This window comes from Danio aesculapii, chromosome 5, assembly GCF_903798145.1.
Source record: "Danio aesculapii chromosome 5, fDanAes4.1, whole genome shotgun sequence".
NCBI lineage: Eukaryota > Metazoa > Chordata > Actinopteri > Cypriniformes > Danionidae > Danio > Danio aesculapii.
This window is the reverse complement of record NC_079439.1, coordinates 18,223,493-18,245,866: the sequence shown is the minus strand read 5'-3', so window position 1 is coordinate 18,245,866 and position 22,374 is coordinate 18,223,493. Positions and strand designations below refer to the sequence as shown.

Here is a 22,374-nt window from a genome sequence, read left to right as displayed (position 1 = left end):
ATGGGGGTGATCAAAATAATAATAATAATAATAATAATAATAATAATAATAATAATAATAATAATAATAATAATAATAATAATAATAATAATAATAATAATAATAATAATAATAATAATAATAATAATTCTTTACATATATTTTGCGCTTTTCTGGACACTCAAAGCACTTTACACATTTTGGAGGAAACTACTCATCCACCACCAGTGTGCAGCATCCACCTGGATGGCACGACGGCAGACTTATTGCATCAGACTGCACACCACACACCAGCTGATTGGTGGAGAGAGACAGAGTGATGAAGCGACTTATGATATGATTATGATTCATATGATCTGGTCAGATCAAGTGGACACTTAACCATTCACTGATTCAAACCAACAGGTCAATAAAAAGTCTCTACCTAACGATTCGTTCATTCAAATGATCATTGAAAGTCTTTAAATGAGTCATTGATTCAAAGGATCCAGTCAGTTAACTATTCAATGATGCAGACTGAAAATATATTCTCAGAATTAAGTCAGAATTATTAGCCCCCTTTCAATTTTTTTTCTTTTTTAAATATTTCCAAAATTATGTTTAACAGAGAAAGGAAATTATAGTATATCTGATAATATTTTTACTTCTGGAGAAAGTTTTATTTGCTTTATTTCTGTTAGAATAAAAGCATTTTTAAATTTTTTAAAAACCATTTTAGGGACAAAATCACAAGCCCCTTTAAGCAATTTTTTTTCCCCGATAGTCTACAGAACAAACCATCGTTATACAATAAGTTGCCTAATTGCCCTAACCTGCCTAGTTAACCTAATTAACCTAGTTAAGCCTTTAAATGTCACTTAAAGTTGTATAGAAGTGTCTTGAAGAAATATGTAGTAAAATATTATTTATTGTCATCATGGCAAAGATAAAATAAATCAGTTATCAGAAATGAGTTATTAAAACTATGATGTTTAGAAATGTGTTGAAAAAAATCTTCTCTCAGTTAAACAGAAATTGGGGAAAAAAACAAACAGGGGGGCTTAGAATTCTGATTTCAACTGTATATGCATGTACTATAAGTATATAGGGCCTTTTCACTTATTGATCATCTGCCAGAAAATCTGAACACTGTAACACCAAGATCATGGGTTTGAACTCCAAAGAAAACACAAACAGATAAACGTAAACCTTGAAATCACTTTGAATAAAAGCAGCAGCCAAATATACGGTGGGAGTGTGATGGAAATCACTGCAATGACAATACCGATGCTTGCTTTGGCATGTACCTTGCAAAATAAAAAAAATAAAAAAATGAAAGACAACATATTAACATTACTAATACCATAAAAGAAAAAGTCAAGAGGGTCACTCATTTTAAAAGTCAGCCGAGACTTGAACATAAAACTAAAAAGACCCCTTTGTTAACTCTCCTAAGTAATATCTAAATTCACAATGTCATAATGGAAGGTTGTTTTGAAGCGGGGCTTGAAGAAACAAGCTTTTGAATATGTATTAACTTACATCTGCGAGCTGCATAATAAGTCAGGCCTTGGGACAATCATTGCAGGCATATTTTCATTTGTGGAGCTTAATTCAGAAAGCATGCCGGACCACACAGCCATGAATAATTAAAGCCTAAACAGCATTAAGCGCAAAAAAAGCTTAAACAGGAAAAGCAATTAGCAGTTAATTCCCAACATCTGAACTGCGCTCACATTTCCTTTCCATTCTCCCGGTTTAAGCCGACCGCAATGTGTGTGTGTGAGACGGTCCATCTCCAGTGGAAAAGAAAAGCAATCCAAAGTGAAAATGAAGTTACCATTCATTGCTATTCAAAGAGAGAAGCCTTCAGCGCTGCTCTAACGCTATGTCGTGCGGCCTGTGAAAAATATTTTCATTTCCACTGAGTCGCTGCTTCTCAGAACCACCTTTATGTTTGGCTACTGGACTATGCAAGTGTGTGTTTCATCTGGGCTCCCATGAAGGAACCAAAAGCTTCTTTGTATGTGTGTATGTGTGTGAGGCCTCGAAGCTCCTACCTTTATCTCCCTGTGTGACTGATGTGTTGAAACCCTGCTGAGGTTAACAGCGCTTTTTATCTGTTGCTAGCAGCAACAGCCCGGTTCCCCCGGTGCGAGGGGAGAAACAGGACCGGGCCGCACACAGCGATAAACAAATATGGCTTTCACCCAGAAACACACCCCTCGGACAAACACACATACAAAAAAAGTGCAGGATATTGTCAGAGCATCAAACTATAACCCTGGCGCTTCTTGAACAAATGCACCAGAGGCATAACATGGAGGGAAAATACCACTAAACCAGTTGTTCACAACCTAAAAAATGCATTGCAGGGTTGGTTGTAGGCATGCAGGTAAAAAATTATACAAACATGAAAATAGTATAATGCAACTAAGCATATATAACCAGCAGTTATTTAAATAAAAATAAATAAATAAATAAATACATAGATATAATGCAACCTGAAACTTGATTGTTGATGTTAAAGTTTATGCATCACTGTATTAATTAATACATTTGGTTTCATATACACTACATATATAATGGCAAATTATATACCTTCCAACAAGACATTGACCCTAACCACACAGCTAAAATAATAAGAAGCGGCTTCACAACAACTCTGTGACTGTTATTACATGGCCCAGACAGAGCCCTGACCTAAACTCAATTGCGCTTCTCTGGAGAGACCTAAAAATGGCTGTTCACCAATGTTTACCATCTAACCTGACAAAACTGAAGAGGATCTGCAAAGAGGAATAGCAGATGATTCCCAAATCCAGGTGTGGAAAACATGTTGCATCTTTTCTAAAAATGGCCCAGCCAGAGCCCTGACTTAAACTCAACTGAGCATCTCTGGCGAGATCTAAAAATGGCTATCCACCAATGTTTACCATCCAACTAGACAGAACTGGAGAGGATCTGCAAAGAGGAATAGCAGAGGATCCCCAAATCCAAGGCTGGAAAACATGTTGCATCTTTCCCAAAAAATGCCCCAGCGAGTGTCCTGACTTAAACCCAACTGAGCATCTCTGGAAATACCTAAAATGGCTGTCCACTAAAATTACGATCCAACCTGACAGAACCGGAGAGGATCTGCAGGGTGAAATGGCAAATGATCCCCAAATCTAGGTGTAAGAAGCATGTTGCATCTTTCCTAAAAATAGCCCAGCCAGAGCCCTGACGTAAACCCAATTGAGCATCTTTGGAGAGACCTAAAATGGCTATCCACCAATGTTTACCATCTAACCTGACAGAACTGGAGAGGATCTGCCAAGAGGACTAGCAGACGATCCCCAATCTAGGGGTGGAAAACATGTCGCATCTTTCCCAAAAAGACTCATGGCTGTATTAGATCAAATGGGCGCTTCTGCTATATACTGAGCAAAGGGTCTGAATACTTAGGACCATGTGATATTTCAGTTGTTCTTTTTTAATAAATCTGCAAAAATGTCAACAATTCAGTGTTTTTCTGTAAATATGGGGTGCTGTGCGTATGTTAATGAGGAAAAAAGAACTTAAATGATTTTAGCAAATGGCTACAATATAACATGGTGAAAAAATTAAAGGGTTCTGAATCCTTTCTGTATGCACTGTAACATATACACCAAGGAGTACCACAACCTCGGATGTGCATTATTACTTCATCAAAACACTGTAAACTGTTCCTTACATAAACTATACTGCTTGATCAATTGTACATACACAACAAGTAAATAAACACAAAATACATGCAACATCCCCAGAGCATGACCTTATTTATTAACATATTAATTAATTAATTAATTAATTAATTCATTCATTCATTCTTGTTTGTTTCCTGTCAGGTCTGTACCCAACAAATTCAAGACTATGATTCTGCATTCCTCAAATTCAAAACACCAACCCCTGTTCTCTAATCAGAACCAACGCTTCAAAACCAACGCCAAAACCAATATTTCACGCTGACAGTATCAGTCTATCCCACATCAGAAAGCAGAACAACACCTTCTCACCAACAAATGGCACGTAACATAGGTTACTTCACCCGAGGTTGTATTCGTGTTCTCCATGTAGGTGGTGTTTGGGCCTGCAGGTGCTCTGATCTGAACACTGGTGGGTGTTTGCTGCAGAATGGAGGCGTGTGATCCATGACAAGAAGATGGAGACCACTTTAATTTGTCATTTTTGGTTCATATCGGTGTCAGGAGTCCTTTGTATCAGCTTTGATGAATTATAATCAGGCAGGTGCTTTGTAAGAACACATTTTTTATATGTCATGGTTAAGTACCGCCAATGTTTGCAGTCATTTTGTATGAGACACAAGAATGACATTGATTCTAATCTTGTGTGAACAGTGGCGAGCATCAGCTTTTTTAGATGGAATGAGAGGTCAGACTGTAAACAGAGCACCTGTTCTGAGCAAGCTAACCCTGACAGAGAGAGGCAGTGAAAGGATGAAATAAGCCACATGAGGATGTGTATTAGTGTCTTTACAAAAGGTAAGAGATGTTATAAAACCCCACTGGCATAAATAAAAGCGTATTATTATTACTATTGGAAATAATTAATTGAAATTTGTCAAATGTTGTAGTTGGATTCAGACAAAATAATCTGTATTAAATTTGAAGAGCAGAGAGTGCAAAAATGCATATATTGTGATATAAAAAAGTAAAGATACGATACAATGTGACCAAAGGTTCGATACATATTTTATTATTAATAGTATTAGTTGTGGTAGTAGTGGTAGTAGTAGTATCTTTGTTGTTATTAATAATGTAAATAATACAATTAAATTAGTCTAATACTGTTGTTAAAATTTAAATTATTAATAGTTTTATTTTTATTATTATTATTATTATTATTATTATTATTATTTAGGAATGTACCAATAATGAAAACTGTGTACAAGTAGAGCAATTCTGGATGCACTTGGCCATAAAACGAAATCAAAAATGCTTTTTTAAAATTAATATTATTTATTATTTTATTACATATTATAACAATTTTGTCAGACTTTTCATTCATTCATTCATTCATTTTCTTTACGGCTTAGTCCTTTATTAATCCGGGGTTGCCACTGCGGAATGAACCGCCAACTTATCCAGCACATGCTTTACGCAGCGGATGCCCTTCCAGCTGCAACCCATCCCTGGGAAACATCCATACACACTCACTCACACTCATACACTACGGACAATTTAGCCTACTCAATTCACCTGTACCACATGTCTTTGGACTGTGGGGGAAACCGGAGCACCCGGAGGAAACCCACGCGAACGCAGGGAGAACATGCAAACTTTCAATATGGCAGAGACTAAAAAAACATATACAGTTTAATACAATATCATTATTATTATTATTATTATTATTATTATTATTAATTAGAAATGCATCAATAATGAAAACTTTGGGCAAGTAGAGAAATTCTGGATGCACTTGGCCAAAAAACTAAACCAAATGTTTTTTTTTTTTCGTTTTTTTCATTAATATTATTTATTATTTTATTAAATATTATAACGTAATGTTGTCAGATTTTTTTTAATTTATTTATTATAAATTATTTAAAATGTATACATTTATCATTATTATTATTACTATTATTATTATTAAATATACACATTTATTATTATTAATATAATTTATATAATTTATAAATTATATTAATATATTATATATATATATATATATATATATATATATATATATATATATATATATATATATATATATATATATATATATATATATATATATATATATATATATATATATATATATATATATTCAGTTTATAAGTTGAAGTCAGAATTATTAACCCCCCTTTCATTTTTTTGTTCTCTTTTAAATATCTCCCAAATGATGTTTAACAGAGCAAGGAATATTTCACAGTATGTCTGATAATATTTTTTCTTCTAGAGAAAGTCTTATTTGTTTTATTTCGGCTAAGTAGTTTTACATTTTTTAAAATCCATTTTAAGGTCAATATTATTAGCCCCTTTAAGCTGTTTTTTTTTCAACTGTCTACAGAACAAACCATCGTTATACAATAACCTGCCTAGTTAACCTAATTAACCTAGTTAAGCCTTTAAATATCACTTTAAGCTATATAGAATTATCTTGAAAAATATCTATTAAAATATTATTTACTGTCATCATGGCAAATATAAAAGAAATCAGTCATTTGAAATGAGTTATTAAAACTATTATTTTTAGAAATGTGTTGAAAAAATCATCTATGGGGAAATTGGGGAAAAGAATAAACGGGGGCTAAAAATTCAGGGGGCTTAATATTTCTGACTTCAACTGTGTATATATATATATATATATATATATATATATATATATATATATATATATATACATACATACATACATACATACAGCTGAAGTCAGAATTGATCAAATTGTGAAAATAAACATACTTTTTCGAACTCAAAAAGGCACAAACAGCTTTTCCGAATTTCCATCATCATTTAAATTTAACAATTGCTAAACAATGTGAAAACCTGAAACATGCAGTCACACATCTATCAATACATTCAATGTGCTTTCAATCCAAAACTATTCAGTTATAACCAAGCTCAAATAAGCCTCTCCCACTGGGGGCCGAACTCACAACTTTCCAGGTGGTGTCCTACTTCTCCAGCCTCCACATCTCTCTCTCTCTCTCTATGCATTAGCCTTTAGCACTTTCACTCCTCGCAGATGATTACCAACACAACGTGAAGTGTCAGAGCGGCCCCCAGGGGCCCCTGACCGTAACACTGCGCCTCCAATTCTAGAAGATAACACACTCATGCGCAGAAACACATACACAAACTTGAGCCTGGAGCATTTGGTGCTTTGTTAATCTCATGAGCACAAACACACACACACAGAGAGAGCGAAGGGCCAAAGGGTCCGACTACACATAAACAGATTTGATGGTACTGCGGTGTAAAAGTGAAACACCCTGCAATATCCTGCCTTTTGCTTTCTTTTCTTCATTTCCCTCTCAGTTTTTTTCTCTTTTATCTCACTCGCAACATCATGTACAGAGGAGGACAAGGTTTGTGGCTCTCCGGTCATGTATTTTCTGCTTAAACTGATATGACAGTGGAGGCTTACAGGCCTTTTACAGAGACGCTTTCTTTTCATTGCCATGTCGGAAAGTGGCCATGAGGCAACATGAGTTTAACATGCTCTACTTTTCACAGAGAGGAGAGAAAAAAACAGTACGACAATGCTAAGATCGAGTCTGTTGCTGTCTAAAGGATATAAATAATGACAAAAAAAAAAATAGCTAAACTAACATTGGTTTTCTCTGCTGAAGCTTGTTATGGAGCTATTGTCATGCAAGACGTCAATATCGCATCAGGAAACTTTCTGCAACAGAAATAATGTGGACAATTTGAGTTATCTTAAGACCTACTGCAGCAGGTTCATTAAAGTTTACTCATTTATTCATTTTCCTTAACCTTAGTCCCTTATTTATCAGGTGTCGCCACAGTGAAATGAACCGCTAACTATTCTGGCATATGTTTTACGCAGGAGATGCCCCTCCAGCCGCAACCCAGTACTGGGAAACACTTATACACTCTCACATTTAGACACACACTCATACATTCATTTTCTTTTCGGCTTAGTCCCTTTATTAATCTGGGGGTCGCCACAGCGGAATGAACCGCCAACTTATCCAGCATTGTTTTACGCAGCGGATGCCCTTCCAGCTGCAACCCATCACTGGGAAACACCAATACACTCTCATTCACACTATGGTTAATTTTGTTAACCCAATTTACTAGGGATGCACCGATAATGATTATTAGTCTAATATCGATAACCGATAGCTCTTAAGATTTGGAGGCGTTAACCGATATAGTATAGCTGATAAATGTAAATATTTTAAAATGTTATATTTATATACAGTAAACAACTGATTTTATTTTAAAAGCTTCATAAAAGTTTGACTTGATCTTATGAACTGAATAGCCTACTCAAAGCAAAAACACAAAAACACCTATTCACGACTTTACATAAGTCAGCATGACAAAATTATCCTTTTCTTCGCATAGCAAATTAACATGCAACTTGACTGTTGTATAAAAATATTTGGCTAAACTTTTAGAAATTTATTTATTTTAGGTTAAATAAAAATGAAAGAAAGATCTTTACACACCTATATGCTAGCTTTGCTAATTGCTATAAGCACCACAAATCGTTTCTTTCTCTTTTCAAACGGCCAAACAATACTGTATAAGAGACTGAGTACTGGCTGCATGACAGAATGAGTCCTGAAACCTTTAAACTCTCATCTCTTCACTCTGACAAAACATAAGAAATAAATAACCTAGCGGCTCACAGCAGCAGTCGTATCTGACATTCTTAGGTGACAGGTAACGTCAGACTGTGTGTGTGTGTGTGTGTGTGTGTGTGTGTGTGTGTACAAACACAAACATTTGAGCATCTGATGAAAAGTGAGCATTCTGTCATGCATAAATAGCGATCCTGTGACATGCTGCTTGACATGCCTGCGGAAATTTAGCATATAAAATGCACGGCTGCTTTTGAATATTTCACAAGGGTATACAACACATATTTTTTCCTCTCAGCTAGAGTGTCAAGTGTATACAGCACTTTCGAATAAAAAAAAAAGTACTGGGAATATATTTATAGAGAATATGATTGTCTTCGAAATGAGAGCGGTAAATCAATAATACAATGAATCCCTGCAATTTCCAAAGCTTATTTTCATCCATAAGAAGAGCTTATACAAAGTATTGAACACGGAATAAAAAAACAGTTCATTTCCAGGTGAGTGTTATTTCTCGGTGTAATGTATTTATCTGTGAATAGAAGATGAGGAAGTGTGCTTTAAAAAGTAGATTATGAGCTTATGTTTGTAAAATGTGATTCGCGAAGCAGTGTACTCTGATAAAACGTGTGAGCGTGCATAACTCTTCACATATTGATAACTCGAACATTGCCGCACACAAAACAATCATTATGAAACATGAAAATCTAATAAAAGCATCATATGGTTCTAATGAAGCAACAAAAAAACAGGATGATCTCGGAGACAGTTAATCTACTCCAGCCTAATTTGATTTCAAAGTGTTTTCTAAGACCAGAAACACACTCCAAAGTAGGGGATTTCAAACATTTGATGCCAAAAATCCCTAAATACAGTATGATAATACCAAGTATTCCACCCAAAACAAAAATATATTCATATATAAAATGTTATAGTAAAAAAAAAAAGAAAATTACAAATCAAAATTTGAGAACAACTTCACCCCCCAATGAAAGGAAGGGTTACAGGTATGGTTTGGAGTGATGCCTCCTTTTAAAAATTTTATTTTTTCATAAAAATTAAGTAATATGAATTTGTACAAGTTAGCCACTTTTCTGATTACCCAAAATAGTTACATTTTCTTTGTGAGATCTTGTGTAAACAGTGAATAATGAAATGGACAGCCCACAGTCCTGATCTAAACCTGATTGAAAATCTCTGGTAAATTCTTGGCAAAAAACTTATAGCTAAAAAAAAAAAAAAAAACACTACAGTCAGTGAACTTTGGGAGAAACTAGAGAGACTAGCGATGTCCCATGAAAAACTAGTGAAGTCCTGTGAGAGACTAGTGATTTTAGTATGAAGTATGAATTTGGACAAATTAGCCATTTTTCTGATTACCCAAAATAGTTTAAGTTTCTTTATGAGATCTTGTGAAAACAGTGAATAATGAAATGGACAGCCCACAGTCCTGGACTAAACCTGATTGAAAATCTCTGGTAACGTCTTGGCAATAAATTTATGTCTAAAAAAACAATGCAGTCAGTGAACTTTGGAAGAAACTGGAGAGACTAGTGATGCCCCATGAGAAACTAAAGAAGTCCTGTAAGATACTAGTGATCTTTCTACAAAATATGAATTCGTACAAGTTAGCCACTTTTCTGTTTACCCAAAATAGTTTAAGTTTCTTTCTGAGATCTTGCGAAAACAGTGAATAATGAAATGGAAAGCCCACAGTCCTGATCTAAACCTGATTGAAAATCTCTGGTAATGTCTTGACAATAAATTTATGTCTAAAAAAACACTGCAGTCAGTGAACTTTTTAAGAAACTGGAGAGACTAATAATGTCTCATGAGAAACTAGTGAAGTCCTGTGAGAGACAAAAGTCATGTTTTGTAGCCGCAAATGTGCCAACATCATTCAAACAAAGGCCTGCACATTTCCTATTCATTTTTGCCTGCTGTAACCTCTAGAAACACCAATAGTTTCTTCAATCTACAATCATTGCTGTTCTCTTATTTTAATCACTATTTTCCACAAAATGAGGATTCATCAAAAGATTTTACAGGAGTATAATATATTAAAATTACCAAATATGATTTTTTTTTTGAAAAGTGATTTCTGTGGACCTCTTAAAGTAAAAGTGAAGCAGTTAGTGCAGTCCAGTGTGATAAAGAAGGTGGAACAAAGCAAAACAAACACAATTTCATGCATTAGGTTCAATTAGGCTATCCAGTCTGTATGGTCAATCTAATTACTTTTACTGTATCTGTTCACCTTAGAGAAAGAAACTAAACCTGTGACATCAGACACTGCTGTCTTCTAAAATGGTGACACATTTTCTCTAAAAGCTACAGTAAAACATTAAATTTACTTTAAAATGCCTACATTAATTGTGTTTCTTTTATATGTTTCCATCAACGTGGAAATCAATCAGCAAAAGAATGTGATCTTTACAAAATGCCTTACTTCCACTTCAACATCTCTTTGAAGCCCTCAATTCTTACACAAATAAGCCATTGCCCCATCAATGCACAGCACATATAAGATTCTGTTGAACATTTGCATGTGTTCTTGAGTCACCGGCAGCAACAAAACTCATTACTCATGGGAACACATGATCTCCAAATGCCAGGTAGCTCGCTGTAAACATTCACAGTTTAACTAACATGCTCAGCAAGACTGAAAAAAGTTCAACCCAACAGAAACCAACTCTAGGAAAACATTTTAAAGTAATAGTTCACCCAAACAATGGACATTCTGTCATTATTTACTAATTCTCCACTTGTTTTAAACCTGTTTCTGTCTTCTGTTGAACACGAAGGAAGATATACTGAAGAATGTTGGGAACAAAACAGCCATTGATATCCATAGCATTCATCAGAACACCTTGTTTTGTGTTTAACAGATTTTTTTTTAAGTTTAAAGGAACCACTTCAGTATGAATAATTGGTGAGAACATTTTTGGGTGATCTATCCCAGTGGTGTCAAACTCCTGGAGGGTCGTACCCCTGCACAGTTTAGTTCCAACCCTGCTTTAATACACTTACCTGGAGGTTTAAAACCTGCCTGAAGGACTCAATTAGTTTGATCAGGTGTGTTTAATTAGGGTTAAAGATAAACTGTGCAGAGCTGCGCCCCCCCCCAGGAACTAAGTTTGTCACCTTTAAAATGAATTCCCACTATGGCGCCCTTTGTAGCAATCCCCTAATACAGCTCGAGTAACCAGAAGCATATGAGTTCACTTGAAGACCAAATAAAACCCAATCAAAATCCATCAATGGCTTTCACATGAGCTTTAACAGATGACCACGGCAGAATGAAGAAGAAGACATCGTCGGTGACACTTTAAACTACGTGAGCAGTGAAAATAAAAAAAGGTCGTAAATATAAAGAAAGGCTCATTTAGCCAAGGTGCAACGGGACACCTTTCGCCATTTAATCAGTCATTCACCCAAGAGTGATGTCCCTAATATCATGATTCCACCATTTCTCTGTTTAACATAATTAAAATGTCCGCTGCCGGGGCCATAAACGGGAGGAGAGGATACTGTAATTCTGCCGTAAAGCCGCAGAGCGTGAAAATGTCACTTACCGAGTACCCTCGTCCTGACAGAGAATGAGTGGAGCTCTGGGGGAGAGAGAGAGAAAGAGAGACAGAGAGGAGGAGACAAAGAGAGAGAGAACAACGTTGACCTTTGAGGGATACTGTGAGATGTCAGAGACATGATGAAGTTCTAGCACTTTAATATCAATATTCACATTAACCTTTTTCCCACCCTTCATTCCTATCGCTCGCCTAATGACATTCTGTATTCCCCTCTCTCACTCACTCTCTCCATCTCTCTCTCTTTCTCTCTTTAAAATTTGCTAGAACACATGACTCATATGACTCAAGCACAACGCAGCCCTAATCAGAAGTCTGGTCGCCCAAGGCCTTTTCTCATCACAGGGACCTTGGGATTATCTTAACTGAAAGAGCTTTTTGCAGCTGTTTTCAGAGTTCTTTTTTTGGTGCTTTCCCATGTGATTGCTATGGTGATCTGGTTAGTAGAATGTTGGTAGGATGTTGCTAGGGAGTTCTGGGTGGGTGCTTGCTAGTCTGGCACCGTAACAAATTCATAAACCTTAATAATCTAGTAACTGACACACTTCTCTTTAAAATCTAACATAATTTTATCACTAAATCACTGTTCACATAAATGCATTTTAGGCTACGCCCACATGTACACAGTTATTTTTTTAGAAATGTTTCCTCCACTAATACTTAAAAAAAACTTATGGCCATGCCAAACCAAAAGGTGGTGGTAAAAGCCTTTTACGCTGAGTGGCACCGCGGAATTAAATTACATAAAAAGTCAATGCAAACGCATGAACAGAGGTGAATTACCTAGTGGTGTGAATGGCATGGAATGCACAACGTGAAATTAATGACACAGTTGCTGCGAATGCATGGAATTTGCCTTAATTGCCACTTGTGTGAACGCAGCATTAGAATAAAACTGGCCAATCAGAAAGGAGACGCTGACGTCATGAGGCAAAAAAATCTAATTTTAGTAACCACATGACCCTACTGTGACTGGAGTTTCAGAAAATCTTCACCCTGGCCAGAGTTTTTAGAAATGTTCTGAATAAAGCCTCATTCACACTACAAGTGACTCGCAGCGACAAAGTGACAAGCGATCGTTCATCGTGTCGAGCAACGAGACAAAGTTGAGAATCCTTCAACTTTATGCAAATGAATTATATTATCGTTGCGTCAGAATTACAAATAAATAAATAAATAAAATAACCGCTTATGCGAGTTGTTTCTAATGCAGCGTCTATGGGGTTGAGAGTAAATTTGACATTATTCTCTCCACTGTCTGCCGTCATCAGTTTCACACTAATTTTCCTTTTTTTCTGAAATCTTTATAACACTATTGAGTTTTTCTTTTATTATTTCACAAAATAGGATGGAAAAAAATATTTGTTGTACTCTCCGATTGACTGTGCTCTAAGTTTATCCAATCATTGCTTATTATAAATGCTTATCATTCCCTTATTCATCAAGCCCCTGATCACATGACAATAACATTACAAGAAGATGACAGACCAGGCTTGAAAACCTGTAAACTACAACAGGAACATGGAAATGTAAGCTTTGCTTTGCTCGAGCAGTATTGTGTGGATAGAAATCTTTTCAGAACTGTAGTTGAAACCCCAGTGTGGACGAGGATCGTTTATGTTCTAAAATGCCGTTTTAAAAAAAGAAATGCATTAGTGTGAACGGAATCATTGGGTTGTTGATGTAGTTTTCTTTTTTAAAAACCTTGTCTTGTGATTGCTATAGTGTTCTATGAGGTTGCTAGGGTGGTATAGGTCATGGCTAGGGGCTTCTGAGTGGTCGCTATGACTGGTTGCTTTCTAATCTGGGGTGCGTTTCCAAAAAAAATTGTTGGCCAACTAAGGTCACATCGTTCCAACAGACATTCGCAAACTGCATCGCAAACTTGTACATTTGCAACTACACCTCTAGAGCTGCTTTGTTCTAATCCCAGTTATCCCCCCTAAGCCCTATTCATTTAGAATGTTCCAACATATAAACTGGAAATGAAAAAAGACAATGATGATATATTTTAACTAATATGGAAAGCGAGTTCATGTTATTACCAAAACTAATATTGAATTTTAATGCGTGTAAAACAATCATTTGCACAAAAAACATTATAGGGATTTTCTCTAAAGAAGTAGTTACTCCACCCCTTTAGAGGTCATTATGGATATTTTATGTTTTAACTAACCTGGTTCAAACAATGGATCTGTGACGCTTGTCACTACATTGTTCATTTCCAAAATGATGCATCGCACCATGATAGTTCAGCCACAAGTTATGTCGTTGTTTGGAAAATGCACCCCTGGTTGGTAGGTGAACTAGTTTCCACAACATTAATGCTTTTCTTTCACTGCCAACAGCACATTTCTCTCCAAAAAGTTGATCTTTAGTTAATTGCTAAAGATCTTTCAATTCTAAATTGTTGCTAAAGAGTTCCTATGCAGTTGTTTTCAGAGGTTTATTAGTTTTGATCTCTTGCAAAGTGACTAATATGTTGGTTAGGGACTTCTGAATGGTTGCTTGGATGTTGCTATGTGGTTGCTCAGCTGATACAGTGGATGGCTAGAGATGTCTGCTTGGTGGTTGCTTGCTAATCTTATTGGTAGTTGGTTTGAGTCCCACCTTAATACACTTATTTTCAAAACACACATTACTTAAGTCAATAATAAAAAATTAAACAAATCCCTAACCTAATGAGCAAAAATTGCCTAATAATAAAGCGATGGTAGTGATACAACATGCTTCATTCAAGTAGTACAATGCATTCAACATAACATTCTGCCATTAACTCAGCATCAGAAAGAGCAGCCAGATGATTTTTCTATACCAGGTTACATCATTTTCCAGAACTGTGTCATAGATTGTCAGCACAAAGGAAATGACATTTCAGATCAGACCTAAGACATTCAGCGTTTGCATCCATTTTCCATGCCATTGCATCAGCCCTTGTCAGTTTATGGCAAATGAGGAGGAACGAAAGCATTTTATTTGGCTGTGACCGATTCCTTGTCAGATTCAGATTCATATAGAGGCCGTTAAAACAGCTGAGGGCTGTCTGAGCAAGTCATCAACAACTAGAAGTTACATGGTATGCTGAAGGTAGTTTAAGACTGCAGCAAGTCAAAACAAGGGAAACAATTCAACACTGAAAACTCATAATATTCACAAATTACCCCAATACTATACACAGTTAACATGGGTGGCTTAAATGTAAATAGTGATAAATTGCATGGAATGCAAATGGCGATAAATTTACTGTATGAAAGTTACTGAATTTCTAATGCCATCCTGCCACCATTAGCATGACAAGTAGGCTAGAACTACACTGCCTTACGCAATACCACAGTTTTGAGAAGTTGCATGAGAAGAACATTTTCTTATAAATAACACAGTCATTGGGTCTGATTATTTTTCTGGCAATCATTCCAGGGTAGGCGCACACTTCTAAAAGACATATTTAAAAGACCTGATTTTTCTGACTGGATTACTATTGCAATTAATTCTTAGATAGAACGATAGAATGATAGATAGATAGAACTATAGAATGATAGACAGACAGACAGACAGACAGACAGACAGACAGACAGACAGACAGACAGACAGACAGACAGACAGACAGACAGACAGACAGACAGACAGACAGACAGACAGACAGACAGACAGACAGACAGACAGACAGACAGACAGACAGACAGACAGACAGACAGACAGACAGACAGACCGACCGACCGACCGACCGACCGACCGACCGACCGACCGACCGACCGACCGACCGACCGACCGACCGACCGACCGACCGACCGACCGACCGACCGACCGACCGACCGACCGACCGACCGACCGACCGACCGACCGACCGACCGACCGACAGACAGATAGATAGATAGATAGATAGATAGCATTTAGATTTGAGCTAGGGCTGCACAATATATGGTTGCAGCATTTATATTGTAATGTAAACATTCACAATAGTCACATCCAGGGCTTGACATTAACTTTTTCAATCACCAGCTACTGTGGCTAGTAGATTTCCAACATTACTAGCCACTCGCCGTTTTCACTGGCCACAATTTTGTTGTTGGGAAAATCTGCATGAATTTGACTTTGACACGCAAACATTTCTTGATTTAGATTGCGTGTTTGGTCCACATTCCTTCTCATTCATTTCACTTCTTGTGTGCTGTGTATGAGCTTGCTCAATGTGCATGAGCAAATGGATTGTGTCGCATTGCAATTAGTTTTTATTTCACATGATTTTTTCAGGGCTTAATATTTCTTAGCCACAAATTTTAAATAATGTGTCAAAACAAGCAAACTTTAACTGTATACATGCACTTTTTAATTCAACAAAACATTCCCTTAAAAAAAAAAAGATTTTAAAAGAACTACTGTCATTTAAAATATGCACAGTAGTCTGTCCTGGCTTAATGTCCCAGATCACCAGTTAACTACAGGTACACATAAATGGGGAGTTAATCTCATATTAAAGCAATGCTATTGTAGAGGATGATAATTAAACCATATTAACAAAATAGCTGTAAGATTAGATTAGATTAGATTCAACTTTATTGTCATTACACATGTACAAGTACAAGGCAACGAATTGCAGTTTCGGTCTAACCAGCAATGCAATAGCAGCAAGTGCAGGATATACTGTAGGTATAAGTTTTAAAGTGCAGTTATAGAAAAATTATGGTAATATTTACAGATGGATGTACTATGAACCTTATATACAGGTTGTATTAGCTATGAACAGATTTACAATAAATGAATGTATGTACAGGATGCTATTAATAGCAGAAGTGTGCAGACAGATAAACATAATTACAAATGTCCATGTGCAGTTGGTATGTACAGTTCAAATAAGTGAATCAGTGCAATGTAGGGCAATGAATATGTGCAAACTTTAAATGTGCAAATGTTAAATAGTGCAGTGATATTTCTGTAAGCAAGAGAAAACTGGTAAAAAACACTGTTTGTGATAATGAATGGATAATCACATGTACACGGTTAATGTTAGGCCTGTTAACAATCTCTTCAAAGAGTGATCAAAGCGAAAGCAGTGACTGCTGCTGCTTACAAAAGGATTTATCAAAAACAAACTTGAGCTCTTGAAAGCAGCAAAACTGTGAGTGCACATTCATTGATTTTTTTTTAGTCCAGTTTATTTCAAAGAGAACCAATCGCACCAGTTGCGTTTCCTCCTGGCACGGTTGCTTCACGCAAGTAAACAGGAGCAACATGTGGAGCAACACATCACCTGTTCATGCGAGTGATCATCCTTTCAATCCGGTATTCACCTGCTTTCTTTTGCTTGCGCGAACACAATTATCTTTGTCAGTCGTGCTGCTTCTCGATTCTAAGATCACATTTGCACGAATATTGGGCCATCCTTATTGTCAAACCCTGCACTAAAAAAAAAAAAAAAAAAAAAAAACGATTGAAAAAGTATTTTCATCCAGCCAAAGTGGCTAGTGGGAGTGTCTGTCTAACCCACCACAGCTAAAATCTACCCGCATTTAGCCGGCTGGTGGGTGTTAATGTCAAGTCCTGGTCACATCACAGAATTTCTATAATGGCTTTAAAAGCATTCTGGTACAAGAAATTGTACAAATTTTTGACCTTAAGTATGATTAATTTTATTGAATTATTTTTATCATTCAGTTACTGTACTAGAATACACGAGAAAACACTTACTTTTAATATTTTTCTTAACTATATTTACAGATTAGTATGCATGAAAATACTCACAACATATCCAAATATCGAAATATCGAAATGCAAAGTTTATGAATTGTTTATTAGATTTTATGGAGATGCAAATAGTCAACATCAATCTCTGACTAAACACGTGCATGAAAACACTCACAACACATGTAAATACAGAAATACACTGCAAATAGCACAGACAACGGAAATGTGTCAGGGGAGCCCAAAAAGTTTAAAGACTGTTTATTAGATTTTATGGAGATGCACTACCACTGCAAAATCATCCCAATCAATCTAAAAGTATACATTCTACCCAAAAAGAGACATTAAGTCATTTGGTGAAATTGTATTCATATCGCTATATGTGTCGCAATGTTCGATTTTTCCAATATCGTGCAGGCCTAATTTGAGCTGTAACTTTTTTAACTGGATATGATATTTGATTTATTAAAAAGGATTGGGGGATTCATCACAAATTTTAATCTTTGTTTAGTTCACGCAAGCATAAAAATACATTGTAATATTCACTTTGATTTGAATAAATATTCAGTTTCGATTTTTGTTTCATTTGATTTAGTCACATCAGTTTGGCTTTGAACATAAGGTGATTTCTGATCAACATCTGGAAGCAACAGTGCATTTTTTGCAAGCATTTTGTTTACATCGAGTATAACAACACCTGCAGGTCAAAAAACAAAATAAGACCGCATTACAATCTGGAGTACTCATTGCCAAAAATGGTTAATCAATATTCTAATAATCAATTTTAAATCTTAAACGTTAATGTTTTTATGGCAAAATAAAAAGCACTCATAGCACGTGGGGTCAGATATTTAAAGAGTATTTAAATTTCAAAATGAGCAAACAATAAAATAGACTTGTACAACAAATGCCTTGTTCAAATCTTTTGAAGATGAAAAACAAATGCACTTAATGATTTTGCCAAGTACGATGCGATCCTGGATTAACATTTATGTTGATCCTGGAACACCATTTTTGTCCATACCTAATCCCTACTCTAAACCCAACCTTAACTGTAAATTGTTCCCAAAATCAGAGGAGAATTATAGTTGGATAACAATCATGTAGAAGTACATAAACTTACCCGTAAGCCTAAACTTAAGATAAGCGGTAAACGTATCCCTTAATTCTGATTGGCTGATTGGAATGTTGTTCCAGGATCAACATAGATGGTAATCCAGGAACATGTCCCACTTGTTGAAATCAGGTTAGGGGAAAACAAATATTGTACAAACTTGCCTTAAACATACCCCAGCCACATGTCACATATATACATACAGCACATCCCAGAGCATATGCTCCCAACTAAATATTTCAAAGCGAAATATAATCCTGCTGTTTTAGAGATCAACTCAAAAAGTTAAGACAATTAGGCCTCGACCACAATGAACATGCTTGTTGCATTGAGAGGCGGCTTTTTTTCTGAATAGTTTACTAACAGCATTGAGCGTTTGATTACTGCTTATGCACCCTGGAGTTTTGACCACCAGCGGTGCCTTGAGTTTTTGCCATTGCGTTATGTTTGCCAGCAGTGCGCCTGCAAAAAACACTGAGCGGATAAAGGTTGGTTTATACTTATTGCCTTGCGCGTAGTCGTGCATTTATACTTCTGAGTGCTGTTTGTGTTGCTCTACAATAACACTTTCTAAACACTAGCTAGCAGTAGATTTTATGTTCCTCTGTGTCATGTTTTTTCACAAGTGTTTCGCTTTTCTGAATGCTACCTTAAAATAAAAGTAGCTAAAACTCACTCTTTCAGATCCAGGAACCAACGGATGTGCAACATTAATCACAAGGTAAACATAAAACATCTAGAGCTCCTTCACGGCACTCAGCACTTGTAAATACTCGCTCCATCACTCTCGCAGCTCTCAGCACCGCCCACACTTGGCACAGCTACCAAGCCGACCAATCACAGAGCTTGGGCTACGTGTCGTTGTGATGTGTAAATTACTTTTTTTTTTTTTTGAAAGGTGCATGTCTGCGTCAGCCACAGCGAGGGCTATTCGACCACACGGAGGCTGAATATAACCATATTATTAAATATTACAATTATAACAGTAACAGCAGCGTTCACACACAATAATCAGATGATTAAGTGGTTGCCTAGCAACATAAAAATACAGCACACTTCTTTTTTTCTTGTTTTCTTTTTTGTGATCTGCCACTTAAAATTTTTAATTACAAAAAGTACATCTGTAGAGATTGACTATTAAAGTGGAAGTGAAGTCAGTCAAGTTTACATTATTTTGTAAACTGATTTCCACTTTAATGAAAAAATAAAAAATAAGTATAAAATATATATATGTATCGACGTCTGACACAATTTTCCAAGACGGTGGCGCCCTTGCACTAAAAACTATAATAAAACATGTCCTTTTCTTCAAAATGCTTACATTAATCGGGTTTGTTATACTGTATATATATGTTCATTACAGGGAAAGTCAATCAATTTACAAAATAATGTAAACTTGACTGACTGCTTCACTTCCACTTTAAAAGTATATGATTTCGAAAATAATTCTCTCACCATCATGCAAATGTAAAATATCAAAGAAACACTAGTAGTTCTTAACATTCCACTAAATCAATTTTTTTCCCTGTGTGTACATGAGCTTGATTTGTTTGACACAGTTATTACACTTGCACTCTTCCACAGAGTCACAAGCATAAAACAGCATTCTAAAAGGAGCATTTAGAAGTAGTTTGACTTGGATTCCCATTCCACTGTGTATGTAAGTGTGAATATATAATATCGTAGCAATGTATACTGAATATTGTATTTCACAATTCAGTATATCCATGGTTTCCGATACATTTATTCTTCCATGGCGGGGCGCCACGCCATAATTGATCCCACTACGGCTACATTACAGCATTTTATTCAAAACATTAAGTCCTGTTTTTTTAATAGCGGGTTATAATTGCACCAAAACGTATTAAAAGGTAAATGAATAAGAATCAGAATCAGTTTTATTGCCAAATGTGCTTCACACACACAAGTAATTTGTTTTAGCTACAGAAGCTTCCAGTGTACATAAAGTGACAACACAAAATAAATATATAAATACGTAAGCACACAGATCACAGAGACAGAACACCCGGACTCTGTTTTTATCATTCTTGGTGACTTTAATCAGGCAAAACTCACACATGCGCTTCCTAGATTCAAACAGCACATTACATGCCCCACCAGAGGCAATAACATTTTGGACCACTGCTACACCACAATAAAGGATGCATATCGCTCCGTCGCCAGAGCAGCTCTAGGACTCTCCGACCACTGCCTGGTTCATCTTACACCAACTTACAGGCAAAAACTTAAAACTACTAAGCTAGTATTAAGGACTGTTAAGAGATGGACCAACGACACAGAGCAGGTCTTACAAGCCTGTTTTAAATGCACTGACTGGAGTGTTTTTGAAGCTGCAGGCACAGTCCTGGACGAGCTCACAGAGACTGTAACATCATACATCAGTTTCTGTGAGGAGTTATGCATCCCTACTAGGACCTACTTATCATTTAACAATGATAAACCATGGTTCACAACAAAACTCAGACAGCTTTGTCAGGCCAAAGAGGATGCTTACAGGAGTGGGGACAGAATCTTGTACAATCAGGCTAGGAACACACTGACAAAGGAGTTTGGTGTGGCTAAGAAGAACTACACCAAAAAGCTGCAAAACCAGTTTTATAACAGTGCAAAATTATAACAGCGCAAACTTGTCTCTAACCGTAGTGCTGTGCGTCATTTGTTTAACCCTTTAAGGTTATGTGCTGACTGACTGACTGAAAGTTGCGTGATGTGTGTGGCCAGCAAACACGACGTATAGCCGTTTCACTTTACTTCAGGACGCATTAATGCCACTCTGTAGGTCTATTGGAGACATTCATAAATATTCCTAGCAAATGTAATAAATGTTGGAGACATACTTGTTACATAAACGCACTAAATTGAACTTCAGCAGCGTTTATTTGAGAGTGCACAAGAAGATCTGTGCTTGAGCAGCGTATATTTGAGGGGGCGTGCAAGAAGTTTTGTGCACGAGCAGAGGAAATTGGCGCGCAAGCAAAGAGATTCACATGCTCGTAGGCTATTACATAAATGCGATCTCGACTTCTAATACTGCGCACATGACATTTGTCATTGAAAAATCGCCAGAGGTAGTTGGTAGATCCATGTAAAAAAAGGCCTGCCGCCACAGATGGAAAAATATCATATAAAATACAATACCGTTAATTATCACAGCTGATCACCTCACATCAAATGCTACAAATAACTATTACATAACCAAAGTAATAGGTTTCATGCACAACTACAACCACGAGTAACAAGTGGAGACATGATACAGAGCCCCGCACTAGCTCAAATGAGAGAAATGCAGCCTTTTCCAGACATCTCGAGTAAGACTAGAAGGCAACTTCCACATCCCAGTGTTGCAGACCAGGCCTGAATACCAATCTCCAAATCTCTGCTGCTCTCCCTCCCGTCATTTCCCCCTCTTTTTGCCTCTTTCCTCTGTGCGATTGGCAATTTCTGCCTCTGTCTCAGGGGGTGACTTTTCCGCAAGACCAATTTTGTCCTTGCGCAGGATTCAGTCACACACATACACCCAGACACACACACACACACACACACACACACCTGCTACAGGGGTTTAACCCTCATCAGTTCCTCTGTTCTCTCTCACACTCAGCACAAACTCCCGCTGTGGCAATTAGAGAAGTGTTCCTAAGAAAATCCGGAAAGGCAGCACTGCAGGATCCGAATACTTTTCCAGAACCTTTCTTTCA

General features: G+C 36.5%; 1 protein-coding gene across 1 annotated transcript in view; it reads right to left on the bottom strand.

Annotated features, from left to right (window-relative positions):
* Positions 1–22,374, bottom strand: part of fbrsl1 (fibrosin-like 1) — a 579,938-nt gene that overhangs the window by 346,411 nt on the left and 211,153 nt on the right. Inside the window, 1 exon segment of the mRNA XM_056457467.1 lies at positions 11,851–11,886. Within this exon segment, the coding sequence (XP_056313442.1) occupies positions 11,851–11,886 (36 nt within the window).